Raw genomic sequence first — 13,257 nt, 5'->3', positions numbered from 1 at the left:
TGAAGAAGTGTATTGAAAAAAGGGCAAAATAGTAAATTCAAATGGATAAAGACAAAAAAAAAGAGTGAATGACTAAAAGAGAAGTGTAGAAAACAATTCCCAATTAACAAATGGCATAATCACGCATTGAGGATTTGAGGTGAGTGAAAGGTTGCCTCACTTGCCGTGATGGTTTAGCAGAGCAAGTTGTCTGTGTGTTTTTTTCTTCTTCTTATTGGCAAAAGTCAGTTTTATGAAAATAGTTAGACTAGCTTCTTGAAAGAGAAGTTGAGCTCCGGACATTTTTTTTTCCCAACATATACGAGCACCCGTGATCCCATTGGGCCAACAACCTCTTGGCAAGCAAGATGTTTGTGTTATGTGTTACATATGTGTCACTTTGTTTGTATAATATCCAGACTTAGAAAAAGACACGCGGTATTAATATTGTTAGTTTTTGGTAGTTTCTTTTTTAAAAACATTAGTGAAATTATTTTGAAGTGATCACTTACGTCAATGAAAGAAGTAGGAAAAATTCAAAAGTACAAAACAAAGTCGGAAAAAAGTAAGGATAATACAACACTATAAAGCCACGAAGTTATTTAAAGTCGATCGATTGACGCTCAAATTCATTCCGGTGCGATTATACAATAGTCTCGGAAAAACATGTAGTGGTATTCCGAACCACTTTACATCGGACTATTTGAATAATACAGTAATTACTCTTCATTTTGACTCTCAAAAGGGGCGGAGGAAAAAAGGACTCAAAAGGCTTGTTTGTTCGAATGCCATTATATAACTTCCAAATGGACCAGAAATTGCTCCTATAACTAACTTTTGTGGACCAATATTTGCTTATTTGTTGTTTGAGCTAATTGATTTGACCTTAACCTCAGAATTCCCTCACCTAACAATTTCCTTGGCTTGTCGAGAGAGAGAGAGAGAGAGAGGTGCATGGCCTAATATTTCGGAGCCATATTGGAGTAATGGGTGTAACCATGAAAAGGTGGGGTCCGTGGCGAAGTCTGCAAAAACGGAGAGATCGAGAAAGAAAAAGGCAACAAAACCGTACGTCAACGACGTTTCTTCATAACCAGTAACCACCCTCTTCAACCCTGTCACCTCTCTCTCTCTCTCTCTCTCTCTCTCTCTCTAACATGTCCCCAAGGAAAGCAGGGAACAAGCCTCCCACCGCCGCCGACTCCTCCAGCGGTGGTGGAAGGACAGCAAGGAGGAGGACGGTGGATACTGTTGAATCCGAAGAATTAGAGGACGGTACAGGAGGTGGAATATTTGCTGCCGGACATGGCCACCAGGCCCACCACTACCACCACAAGCACCGCTCGCCGGCGGATTGTTACGACATGTTGCGGAAGGTGCATTCAACGTGGAGATTTTTAAGGCCCGGGAGGAACCTGGGCCGTTGGATTTCGGGTGCTCTCATGTTGCTGGTGGTTTGCACCACGTTTGCCAAGTTTTCGCTAATGAGTGGCATTCCTGAATTGGACGAGACCAGGAGAGGCAACGAGTTCCTGATACGGCCGCGGCCGGAGGTTAACGGTGGTTCAAACATGCCTCAGAATGTTGTGACGGAGCACGGCAACCCTGGCAGCCTCAGGCATTATCAGGTCTCTCTTTACATGTTTTGATTTCGGATTTCTCTGATTTGAACTGTGTTCGGAAAGGGTCTGGCTCCTCTCCGGTCCAAACCGTTGGACTTGACAAGACAGTCAAGATCGGGACCGTCATTTTAATGGTCCGAAATTTTTTGTACACTTTTAACGGTTTGAATACTCTCTTACCGGTAGAAGTGTAGAAATACATCCAAACCGTTGATTGCACCAAATGAGCAGTCCCTATTAGAACTGTCTCATCCGGTTCAAAACATGAACTGATGAACTGGAGAGGATATATCCACTTGCGTTCGGAAATGTTCGGTTCGAAACATGTTAGAGATATTTTGCGTGGAACACATGGTCATGTGAAACCTACACATAGGAATATGGGGTCCACACAGGGTGGGGCCCACATGCCTGTGAGAGGATTGTGGTTGGAGGTGTGGTTGGACCGGGTGAGTTTTAAACTATTGTCTAGACGGTATTTTAGTGACTAAAAAATACTCACAACTCATTTCTCTTTGCGTGGTTGTCTAAATGATATTTTTAATGAAAATAAGTGGGTTTTTTACTACAATATAAACAAAAAAAATATAGCGTGAACCCACCTCTGGAAGTTAATACCGGTTGCCAGTTTGGGTCTCAGTTTCAGTAGCCTTAATTGTTTCACTTGCAGTCTAAATTTTGCTTTCTGCTTTTCAGACTCTTGAAATTTGGAGGAAGCCCAGAAGTGACAACTTCCACAAATGCGTTAGTCGAACGCCAAAGGAAACAAGTGTGTGCATAAGTCTCTAACACAGCTTTTTAGCTCTTCAACTCCTTGTTTTCTTGGCATCTGATCAGTGAGTTCTTGTTTGTTACAGGGAATGGAACTGCCACAAATGGGTACATTCTAGTTCATGCAAATGGGGGATTAAATCAGATGAGAACTGGGGTAAGCTAGCATCCTCTTTGAGAGAGGATTTGGTGCAAAGTTCAATAGCGTTTCTATGATCCGGAGATTGATCTCATCTATTTTCCCGACGGTGTTTCCTCTTTGATTGTTTGAAAACGCAGATAAGCGATATGGTTGCTGTCGCAAAGATTATGAACGCTACTCTTGTTCTTCCCACCTTGGATCACGAGTCATTTTGGACCGACCCCAGGTGACGATTTCTCAATCACTTTCGCGAATTCTAACAGGAATAAACAATGCCAGAGATCTTGTGTCTGGAAAGTTTATGTTTCTTGTTCTGATGCAATCTTCGACGCACAATGTGGTTGAAATCTCAAAGTACGTAATCCTCAAAGGCACGATAGTAGAAAATGCATTAGAACAGAAACGCGTGAATTTTGGAGACACGGGATCCTATAAAGAGCTACAACATAGTGTGGTTTCATTATTTGATTTTTCCCAGTGATTTCAAAGATATCTTCGATTGGAAGCACTTCATAACAGCTTTAAAAGATGATATTGAAGTGGTGGAGTCTCTACCCAAAAAATTTGCCAAAGTGAAGCCCGTGCTCAAAGCCCCGGTTTCTTGGTCAAAGGCATGTATACGATCTAAATCTTCTTCGTAAAAAGAGAGAATTTCCGAGTCCGAGGAATGATAAATTTTGTATGCAGGCAGGTTATTATAGAGGAGGACCTCTTACACTGTTAAAGAATCAGAAGGTAATAAAGTTCACCAAAACCGATTCACGCCTGGCAAACAATGGCCTCTACAGTTCTATCCAACGGCTCAGATGCCGTGCAATGTATGAAGCGATTCGGTATACTGCAGAAATCGAAGAGCTCGGAAAGGTGTTAGCGAACAGACTTCGGAACAACAGTGAACCCTATATTGCTCTCCATTTAAGGTATCAAACTGCAAAATTGGTGTCCTGAAAATGTATCCAGGGAGAATTGCAAATACGACTATGTTTTTATGCTAGCCCTCCAAATGCAATTGCAGATACGAAAAGGACATGCTTGCTTTCACAGGCTGCAGTCACAGCCTCAACTCATCAGAGGCCGAGGAGCTTCGGAAACTGAGGTACAAAGTGAGACACTGGAAGCAGAAGCGGATCCACGGAGAAGAAAGAAGACTCCAAGGAGGGTGCCCCATGACCCCAAGGGAGGCTGCCGTGTTTCTTGAGGCCATGGGGTACCCTTCTGCCACCAGAATCTACATAGTTGCAGGGGAGATTTATGGAAAAGAAGGGCTTGAACCGCTCCGCACCAAGTACCCAAACATATACTATCACTCGACCCTTGCAACACAGGAAGAGTTGAAACCTTTCAACCAGTTGCATAACCAATTAGCTGCCTTGGACTACATTGTAGCAATTGAGAGTGATGTTTTTGTGTATACCTATGATGGAAACATGGCTAAGGCGGTCCGGGGTCACCGGATCTTCGAAGGGTTCCGGAAAACCATCAGTCCTGACAAGTATGTATCACCATGTTTAACAATACGTAAGAAGCATGGACATGCCTACCAGCTTCACATATCCATGTTTGCACCGACATTTATAGAAAAAAAACACGTCAAGACCCACTCCTGGCATGCATAAATAGACATCTGGTTTCTTTATTTTGCTCTCTTAGCGAGACACGTCAGGATCCATTGGGAACGTGTTAGGGATACATTAAGAGGTCATCACGCAATTTCTGCCATGTGAAATTGGGAACGTGTTAGGGATACATTAAGAGGTCATCACGCAATTTCTGCCATGCGATGCTTAGTTCACTAAAACTTAGTTAACAAGTGTCGATTCGTATCTTCATGATATTATTGATATATTGTTTGATACCTTTCTGAAAAAATGTTGCAGGCAGAGCTTTGTGAGACTAATCGACGAATTGGACCAGGGTAAGTTGGCTTGGGTGGAATTTTCATCCGAGGTCAAGAGGCTACACGCAAATAGGATCGGAGCACCACAATATAGAGAAGTCAGACCTATCCCAAGGACGGAGGAGTACTTTTACGCAAATCCTTTCCCTGGATGTATTTGCGATACATCCTGAATGTGGAATGAGCAGCAAGAGCATAACAGATATGACATGAAGCTAAATGCCGAAAAGAGCATTTGAGGATCATAGATCCTTAACTGCGTAGAAATCTGGCTTGTGCCTCCAAGCATGTGACACCTATTTACTTATGCTGTAGCTGAAGCTGATATGGATGTGCGCACACATTCTCGCTTTCTATTGATAGATTGAAGTAGAAGCAGTGTCATCCACAGAGCAGAGCCAAGACCGCAAGAACATGCCATCATACACACATACACGGTTTTTCATTTCTATGTATAGGTTAAAGAATCAAAGGCAGGTGACATAGGGGTTTTATATACGAAAACTTTTTTTTTTTTCTGAACTGTACGCGAAAACAAGTTAATCCCATAATCGTACGCACAGAGCCCATTTTCTTCTCACATTTTCCTTTTTATCAGCTAGTGGCAATAATCATAGCCTAATAAGGCCATATTGGTAAATCCATCAACCCGAATTTCACATATACACCAACATATATCGTTCACAAAGTATAGCACTCTAAGACTCATCATTACCGCTCAAATGTACAGTAGATTTTACATATTATGATCCTTTCTATTTTTTCCTTTCCCTTTCAACTCGTCCCCATTTGGGTGGGAAAGGGATGAAAACTTACCACAATATTCCACAAAAAGAAAATCTAAGAGTGAGCAGCATTTCAGCAAGCAGAATAACCATATATTGCATCCAGGTAATGAAACTTATCTTTGTCTTCCTCCATTCAGCTATACCAATCAAGAAAGATGATTGAGAAAGTCATTACAAAAAGAAAGAGCAAAAGGAAAGTTCTACTACTGCTATTCCGTTGGATGGCTTGGGAAAGTTCTTTGTTTCCAAGTTCTACATTCTTTGTAGCTTCAACCGCCTGTTAAATTTGAAAGGTAGAAGAAAGATTACTACACCATAGCATAAATAGTATAATGAAGTGGAAAGAAACATCCCGTTGAAAATACAATCCTGTTGCATTTCAGTTGCTATGAACAAGTGAAACTAAAAGAGTAAATTTCACTAACCTCCCTTGAGGTTTCTGACAAATGGAGAGACCTCCCTTGAGGTTCCAAAAATGACACTGCCGCTACCTTACTTTTTTGAAACTATTAATACATATTCCCCCTTCCGTTTAATTATGCTTGGATGGTCTTAAATTTGACAACTGACTAAAATGCCCTCAGTTCATCATTTTCCCTCTCCCACACAACCCACCCACACTTACACTTGATAAACGAGGCAAAATTAAAATTGAAAAAAAATGACAAAAGGAAAGATTAGAAAAATACACAACACATTTTGAAATTTGAAGGATACATTTGTCATTTAAGAGCCAAATCTAATACCATAACTTAATTAACGGAAGGGGGAATCTATATAATAGTTTCAAAAGCAAGGGAGGGCAATGTCATTTCAAAACCTCAGGGGATGTCTTTGCATTAGTCAGAAACCTTAGGGGAGGTCAATGAAATTTACCCGACTCAATGTACTGCAGATATCAATCATCTACTAGCATATCCAGGCCAAGGCATTAATCTAAAGCCAGTTCTTTTGTGTTAAGATCCAAATGAGAACTATTGTTGCTCATGTAAAGGCAGCTATTAGACCAAAGATTGGTTTCGGTAGTAAATTTCTTGATTTCACTACATTTCTAACTTGTTCTTTTTCAAATGAAAAGAAAGATAATTGGGGTTCTGTGTTGCCAACACCAATAGTTTGGACAAAATGCAGTGGCGTTGCAGAAATAACTTAGTTATGGATGGTAGTAGTGCTTTTGGGAAAATTGAGTCCGAGTCTTTTTCTCGAGACTTATCTGCTGCCAAGGAAGAAAACATGTATGGCGAAGTCCTTTTTTTGGGTGATACTATATGATGTTCTCTCAATTTTTAAACGCGGTAGATATTTCTGAGTGTTGGAAACGAATTCCGAAAATACGACTAGCCCACAAGTTCCCATCACCTTCACTTGTTCGAGAAGATGGGGATGCCCAATGATGTACGTGTATACACTATACAGGCTAATTGTATAAACCAAACAAGGATAAAGAAGAGTAAACATACCTGATCATACAAAAACTCTATCTGTTGAGCTTGTTGCAGAACATGTGTTGACATGAGGTGATTCAATGCAGACATTTCCACCATCTTCGTCTCAGTTTCTTGAGCAGCATCTAGAAGGCTAGTCAACTCCACCTGCACAAAGACAGAAGAGAGCAGATTTAGTATATAACTTACAAGCATCCCATGAAACATAACATCACAATTGTAGAACCACATGCATTGACAGAATTATAGGAGGTCTTCTTTTGGGAGCAATAAGGACTAATGAAGCATGGGGATCATATCCGAATTGGGACCAACGGAATTTCAGCATTCATCCGGCAGAGAAGTCCTCAGGCAACCAAATGAAGAATACCTGAAGGGCACGAGTTTCATCATCCAAAAGTTGCTGCTGGACTCTTATAGGGTCAGTTTGAACCTCATCAGGCTCTATGAGCTCTGAGTGGTTAGGTTCCTTCAGCTCTATCTTGTTAGAATGAGAGTTGTCCGCAGATTTAGATGCAGCAACCCGCTTCAGTCTTCTTCTGGGTGTTGCTCGGTTAATAGCTTCTTGGAACCGTATCGCTCTAAGCTGGTCGAACTGTCTTGTTACTGAGTGAAGCCTTTCACTTAAAATCAACACCTGAAATTAGACAGAGGTGAAAGAAAGAACTATTCATGCATAATGTTAAAAAATGAAATCAAATGCTGCAGAGACAAGGTGGACACGTGTAATTCAGATAAATTTATAATACGAGTGCACAGACTTGACATTTCCTGATATTTAATCTGCCATTATTGCGAAACTTAAGAGGCATGGACACTTTCAAAGAAGACTGCGTCCGTGTCCCACAATATGATCTTAGGACACTCCCCAACTCGCACCGGATATTTGGGCATCACGAGGGCAAAGAAATCGATGCCAAAATCTAGGTCAAACCAAGCAAAATAAGCAATATGCCAATCAAACATACTGGGAAGTGGGAAGTTACCCATAACCGAATTTCTTATTGCAATATCTGTGTAGACCAATTTTTCATCTGTTTAGTCAGGAAAGTCATGCATAGAATGACATCAAGCAAAGCTGTGTTCGTGCACAGCCAGGTTGGATTTCAAAAATCACTCGTGCTTTTTGGTGAACAAGGGAAATGAAGAGGGGAGAAGAGGAAACTTTTCCCTCCCTTCCATTTGTTTGTCTCAGTAGTTCTGTCATTGCTGCCAGGGAATAAGTTGGTACAAATTTCAGTCTCAATCCTTTCTCTCCACTTTCCCTTTCGAAAAAATACCTTCTCCTTTTGTGTCTTCTTTTGTTTTACCTTCTTTTATCCCGTCTCTCTCCAGCCAACCATAGCATAAAAATCCAAAGCAGAGATTCCAGTCTCAATAGAATTTTACAGCAACAACAAATTGAAGTGATAAGTAACAGAGACATAGAAAGGGTCTAAAATTGATATCATACCACTCCGTATTTGTGTGCAATAGTATCTGCATTAGAATGATCACCCTTTATGCCAAGCCACCTCTTCGAGTTTGACTCTTCATCATTTATACTAGATTTGAGAATGTCTATTTGTTCTTTGCATGCTTTAACAAAAACTGTAACCTGCAAAAATTTGGAATGGTAAAGTTAAATTTGTTCTCGACATATATAAAATGTGGATCAGTGACGGAGACCTAAAATGCCAGAATGGCAAAATTCATTTGTGTCAGCAAATATATTTTACTAAGCAGTGATATCTAACCAACCTTGCTTTTTCATAAATATATAGAAACAAAAGAAAAGCAAGGGAAATGAATGATCAAGCATCCGCATGTTTTTAACATCCAAAATCCATTCAAGCAAAAGGCGATAAGGATTTTTAGACCTAGAAAAATCCATTCAAGCAAAATCGTAAAATCAAAGTTGTGGAACTCTTATTATGGCTTCGATTTTAGCTCCTTCAAGCAGCCTTCAGGCACAAGTTGCAAAAGTATCATACCACCCAAAAAAAACTGATTTACTACGATGTTCAGTATGTATTACAATTAAAATCATTCGCTATCACTAGTGAACATTCTAGAATGGCCTATTTAATCTCACAGAGCACTGCAAAGGGTAGGTTTACAGACTTACTTCATGCTCAATACTGTCTCTCTCCTGCTCAGTGGTGCGGTGCAAGTCTACATAATCCTTCTTATGCTTCACCAAGAACTGTTCCAAAGCTCCGATGCTTTCAAGCTGAAAAAGGATGAAGAGAAGTTGATTCTCTAGTAAAACTGGGTGCATATTTTTATTGAAATGCTTATAGTATGAAACAGAAAGAAAAATGAAATAATTCCTCAGAAGCAAGAGGCAGCATCACTTGCAGCAAATCGATTTCTCATGTTTAGTATCAAATAATAACTGAAAACAAGAAATATAATTGTTTTAGTCTTAAAGCATATACCGTAGTCAATGCAGCTTTGGTAAAAGATGACCTTTGCCGAGGTTTGTGCATAATGAAAGATGCCATCACAGCTGCCAGTTTAGACTGTCAAAAGTAACCATAACTTGGTTGATGAGGATATTTCAGGGGAAAATAAAAAGACTACTGATACAAGAAAAATATCCAGCTTCTGTATATGTTCCAGTGCATCTACATGATAAAATATCATCCATGACTGCATCAGGCCTGACAATATTAAAAATCTGCACACCATCTTCCTTATATCTAACAACCAGATGTGACAGACTGGTCAAATTCTACCACCTAATTGTGATAATGAAGCCAGACTATATGCTGGAGCACAATATCCCTTTGCTATCAAACAACTTAAAGATACTCCACACATAAGGTGCGAGATATAGGAAAAGCAGGTGTACCATAAGAACACACTGTCACACAGACATGAGGCATCTTAGATTCACAGAATCACTGGTACCAAGTTTTGAAGCATGTCATGTTTCTTCCAAGCATCATCACGTGGGTAGTAAAGATAACGACATTTTCAAAATCCCTATTTGCCACCAGGTGATTATAGACGACAAAAAGTTTTGCACCAATACCAACTTCAAAAATCACAGTGGTTGTAAACTTCTCCAGTCATATGGAGTCCACATGACTCCTGCCACATAAAAGGCAAAGACCAATGAGTTCTTTTGCCATTTCATAGTGTCATCTCAGGTCACCATCCAACACCATGTACCCTTTCTCCTCCTCTTTTTTGTTTGTGCCCTCCAATTTTCTTCTTCCAAATACGTGCATCCAGATATGTGAACAGATCACATCTTCTATAGATTGCAGGTAAACCCAAGATCCTTTCAAGAAAGTTTTATATATCCTCAGCATTCAGATCTAAATATCATTTAAGAGCATCCAAACAAGATTTGAAAAAAATGAACCACAAATACAAAATAGCAAGATTTTATTTAATGTTTTGGGCGAAGGAACACATATCAACAACACAACAACAACAGAACCCATGTAGTCCCCAATCATTGGGGGTATGGGCGGGGGAGGATTGGAGACAGACCTAACCTTTGAGAATATGCACAAAGTGACTGCTCTCAAAATACCACTGAAACAGTGACCCCCCTATACCTATTTTGGTTAATGTAGTCTTATGTAATGATTTCCCATTATATAAATAAGAGTTGATTGTGTTAAGGTTAGTTAACACAACACCCTATACACTTTTCCTATCATTCCAAACAACATGGTATCAGAGCAGGTTCACCATCCACCGTAGATATATAAAACCCTAGCCGCCACCTCTACCACCATCATCATCTCACCACGAAACCATAAATCTACTGCCAACATCATCTCTACTGTAGCATCATGAACAATGTTCGCGCATATGTGATCAATGCTTGTGAACAGTGCTTGTTGGTTTCTCTCTCGTGCGACCTCTGTTTTCTCTAGGCAATCATCGTACCCTCCGGCAACTGTTTTTTAAGCCCGTCAGCCCCAGAAAGTCCAAGCCCAGTCAATTTCAGCCCTTGAACAACCTAGAAATCCCTCATCCAGTGCTTGAAAATCCTTAAAACCCCAACCTAGCTCTTCTTCACTTTGAACAGCCCCAAATCAGGACTGAATGTGCCTGCATAGTGTTCAAAAGTACCAGTTTGTGTACCAAGTCCCCAAATCAAAGCCGAATGGCATCAAAGAGGACAGGCCTAGAGACCCAATTAAATCCATATAAATCCATCATCCGGTAAGAGAATTGTTTGCGTTAAACCAAATGGCTGTGTCATAGCAAGAATAAAACCCAAGGATTCTCAATTAAAATGGCAGCCGAGTATAAATGACCAATTATTGACTCGAAAAGCAGACAAACCTCGTCATATCCCATAGATAAAGCTGAGCGGTGCACAGCATCTTTAAAATCTTCCATTCTGTCCCTGACTCTCGCCATACTCTAGCATCGAATGGATAAAGTGTAAGATATGACAACCTATGCAAAATAGCAACCTCAAAGATGCACGACAATGTTAAACGAACACGAGAATGAATGGCTTATAAAAACTAGCCCAAAAATATAACCACCGTCCAAACCCCTGTAGATGTTCAACATGTAGCAGAATACCAGTTTCATTCATATTTTCTTTAGCAATCAGAAAGCAAAATCCCACTTCCGCATTAATCAAAGCCAAAGGTCTCAAAAAAGAGAATTCGCGTTGCAGAGAATTATGCAAAACACAGCCATATGAGGTGAATAAATAACAGGTTCCCTTCTTTTTGTGCTCATAAGACCATCTCCAGACCTTCCCCATTTTATGACCCAAACTGAAATTTTGGGTAAAATTATCAAAAATCCATCTCCAATGCTTTCGCAATGTGTACCCATTTTGAGGTTTTACCCATTTGTATCCCCAAATGAGGGACAACCCAAATCTTTTACCCAAAATTCCAACAGCTAATTTTTGTGGGTTCTGGTTGGTTCAGGTGGTGGTAACCGGTGGTTATGGCAGTGGATCTGATCGATGGAGGTGCTCCCCATTTGGGGTTTTAGGTGGGGACAGGTGGTTTAGCCAGGTTGCAGGAGAGAGAGAGAGAGAGAGAGAGAGAGAGAGAGAGAGAGAGAAAGAGAGAGAGAGCTGAGGTGCTCTGGCGAAGATGGCGGGGAAGACGGAAACGAAACAGATTTATATAGCTCTCTCTCCTCTCTCTTATATTTACATTATTGCCATTGGTTATCATAAAAATAATAAATAGGGGTCAAATTTGTGTTTAGGCATAGAAGATGCTCCTCCTCAAATTGAGTTTTTACTAAAAATTTGACTCAAATTTGTTGGGGGGGTGGGGGGCAATTGGAACAGTGAAACTCAGTATCCACAATATGCTGAAATTATGAAAATCCAGTTTCTGATACATTGTTAGGAACTAAACCAGGGCCTGCCATGGGTAGTGTCTGGATTGGGCATCCAAATTCTCTTTCGAGGAGTAATTTAAGCATCTAAATTAAGCATAAAATCACAGCTAACAGTGATGTAGACGAGAGAGAGAGAGAGAGGATACATACTCGATCTTGGGCTGGTTTTGATGGCGTTGAATTGAAGGAGGTGCAATTAATGGGAGTAATTTGTGACAACTGACAAGGATCAAATCTCTACTTTCATCCACCTCAATAAGTCTATGGAGCACGAAACCAGCCCACGCTCAAAAAACCCGATGCTGACGTGGCGTGGGCCCCACGTCAGCTTTAAACCAAAATAAAAAGCGCTGTTAGTTCCCTCCCTTAGAAAGTGCCTTCGTGCATGAAACAAATCAATACAACTCAAGAAAGTGCTATAATTGGAGTGGTCACACAAGATTGATTAACGAGGGGACTTTCACGTAGCTGTAGGGAGCATCGATAACTATGCCTTTTAAAATCAGGAAACACAATCTAGGCGCAGGAAAACCTGTGATATGCTCTGCTACTGATATTAAACTTTCAGTTGGCACAACATTCAGACATTAGCTCAGTTGAAAAAGGTATGCATTATATCATTTAAGGACGTTAGCTTAATTAGTTCAAATGAAAAAATAAAAAACTCAAACCATCAGATAATCACTGATCAACGCATTCGAAGGATCCCAGATAATCGTGAAATATGAAACCAGAAATACATAGTTAGGGTTCGACCCAAAAAATCCCCAATTTCCCAAGCCTTAATTTGTTTTTCTTGTTTGAACAAGTTATACTGAAATTAAAGGTTAGAATCGACTGAAATTGTAGGGCAACCCACAGATACATAGACGGGGAGAGAGAGAGAGACGGAGAGAGACCTTGGCGGTGGATTTGTCGTCTGTGGTGCGTCGATTTTCGCGAAGGGTTGGTCAACGGAGGTCGACCCGGTGGTGGTGGTCGCCGGAGATGAAGGTGAGGCTGGTGGTCGCGCGATCAGTTCGTCGACTTCCTCGTCCTCTTCTCTCTCTCTCTCTCTCTCTCTCTCTCTCGTGTTTTTCTTTTTTGCTTAAAGCTGACGTGGGGCGTTTTGATGGAGGGAAGAAAAGAATCCAACACGAACTCGCGTTTAACAGACGCGAGGTTCCTGAAAACGACGTCGCCGTTCATTCTGACTTCGTAGGTTTAACATGCGAAGTATATTTTAACTTTCTAATTGGTAAATTGTGAATTCAATCTAGTTTATTTATATAATCAAAACCGTTCA

At 40.5% G+C, this 13,257-nt stretch overlaps 2 protein-coding genes across 3 annotated transcripts; one reads left to right on the top strand and one right to left on the bottom strand.

The window, feature by feature from the left end:
• Nucleotides 1–1,086: 1,086 nt before the first annotated feature.
• On the top strand, nucleotides 1,087–5,129 carry LOC131300139 (O-fucosyltransferase 19-like). The gene is made up of 8 exons (XM_058325844.1): nucleotides 1,087–1,607; nucleotides 2,298–2,370; nucleotides 2,459–2,529; nucleotides 2,652–2,740; nucleotides 2,993–3,129; nucleotides 3,206–3,434; nucleotides 3,530–4,006; nucleotides 4,392–5,129. The coding sequence occupies exons 1-8, from the start codon at nucleotides 1,137–1,139 to the stop codon at nucleotides 4,582–4,584; spliced, it is 1,740 nt and encodes a 579-aa protein (XP_058181827.1). The 5' UTR covers nucleotides 1,087–1,136; the 3' UTR covers nucleotides 4,585–5,129.
• Nucleotides 5,130–5,267: 138 nt separating this feature from the next.
• Nucleotides 5,268–13,044, bottom strand: LOC131300171 (syntaxin-81-like). Of its 2 annotated transcripts, XM_058325886.1 has the most exons (9): nucleotides 12,872–13,044; nucleotides 12,123–12,300; nucleotides 10,938–11,016; nucleotides 9,065–9,148; nucleotides 8,752–8,856; nucleotides 8,098–8,241; nucleotides 7,015–7,281; nucleotides 6,660–6,791; nucleotides 5,268–5,476 (listed from the first exon to the last, which is right to left on the bottom strand). In XM_058325886.1, the coding sequence occupies exons 3-9, from the start codon at nucleotides 11,013–11,015 to the stop codon at nucleotides 5,333–5,335; spliced, it is 954 nt and encodes a 317-aa protein (XP_058181869.1). In that variant the 5' UTR covers nucleotide 11,016; nucleotides 12,123–12,300; nucleotides 12,872–13,044; the 3' UTR covers nucleotides 5,268–5,332. The 2 variants fall into 2 exon arrangements, with proteins under 2 accessions (XP_058181869.1, XP_058181870.1); XM_058325887.1 differs by lacking the exon at nucleotides 12,123–12,300.
• Between the last annotated feature and the right edge of the window lie 213 nt (nucleotides 13,045–13,257).

This window comes from Rhododendron vialii, chromosome 9a (assembly GCF_030253575.1).
Source record: "Rhododendron vialii isolate Sample 1 chromosome 9a, ASM3025357v1".
Lineage (NCBI taxonomy): Eukaryota > Viridiplantae > Streptophyta > Magnoliopsida > Ericales > Ericaceae > Rhododendron > Rhododendron vialii.
The sequence above is the reverse complement of the archived record's forward strand: the minus strand, read 5'-3'. Positions and strand labels throughout refer to the sequence as shown.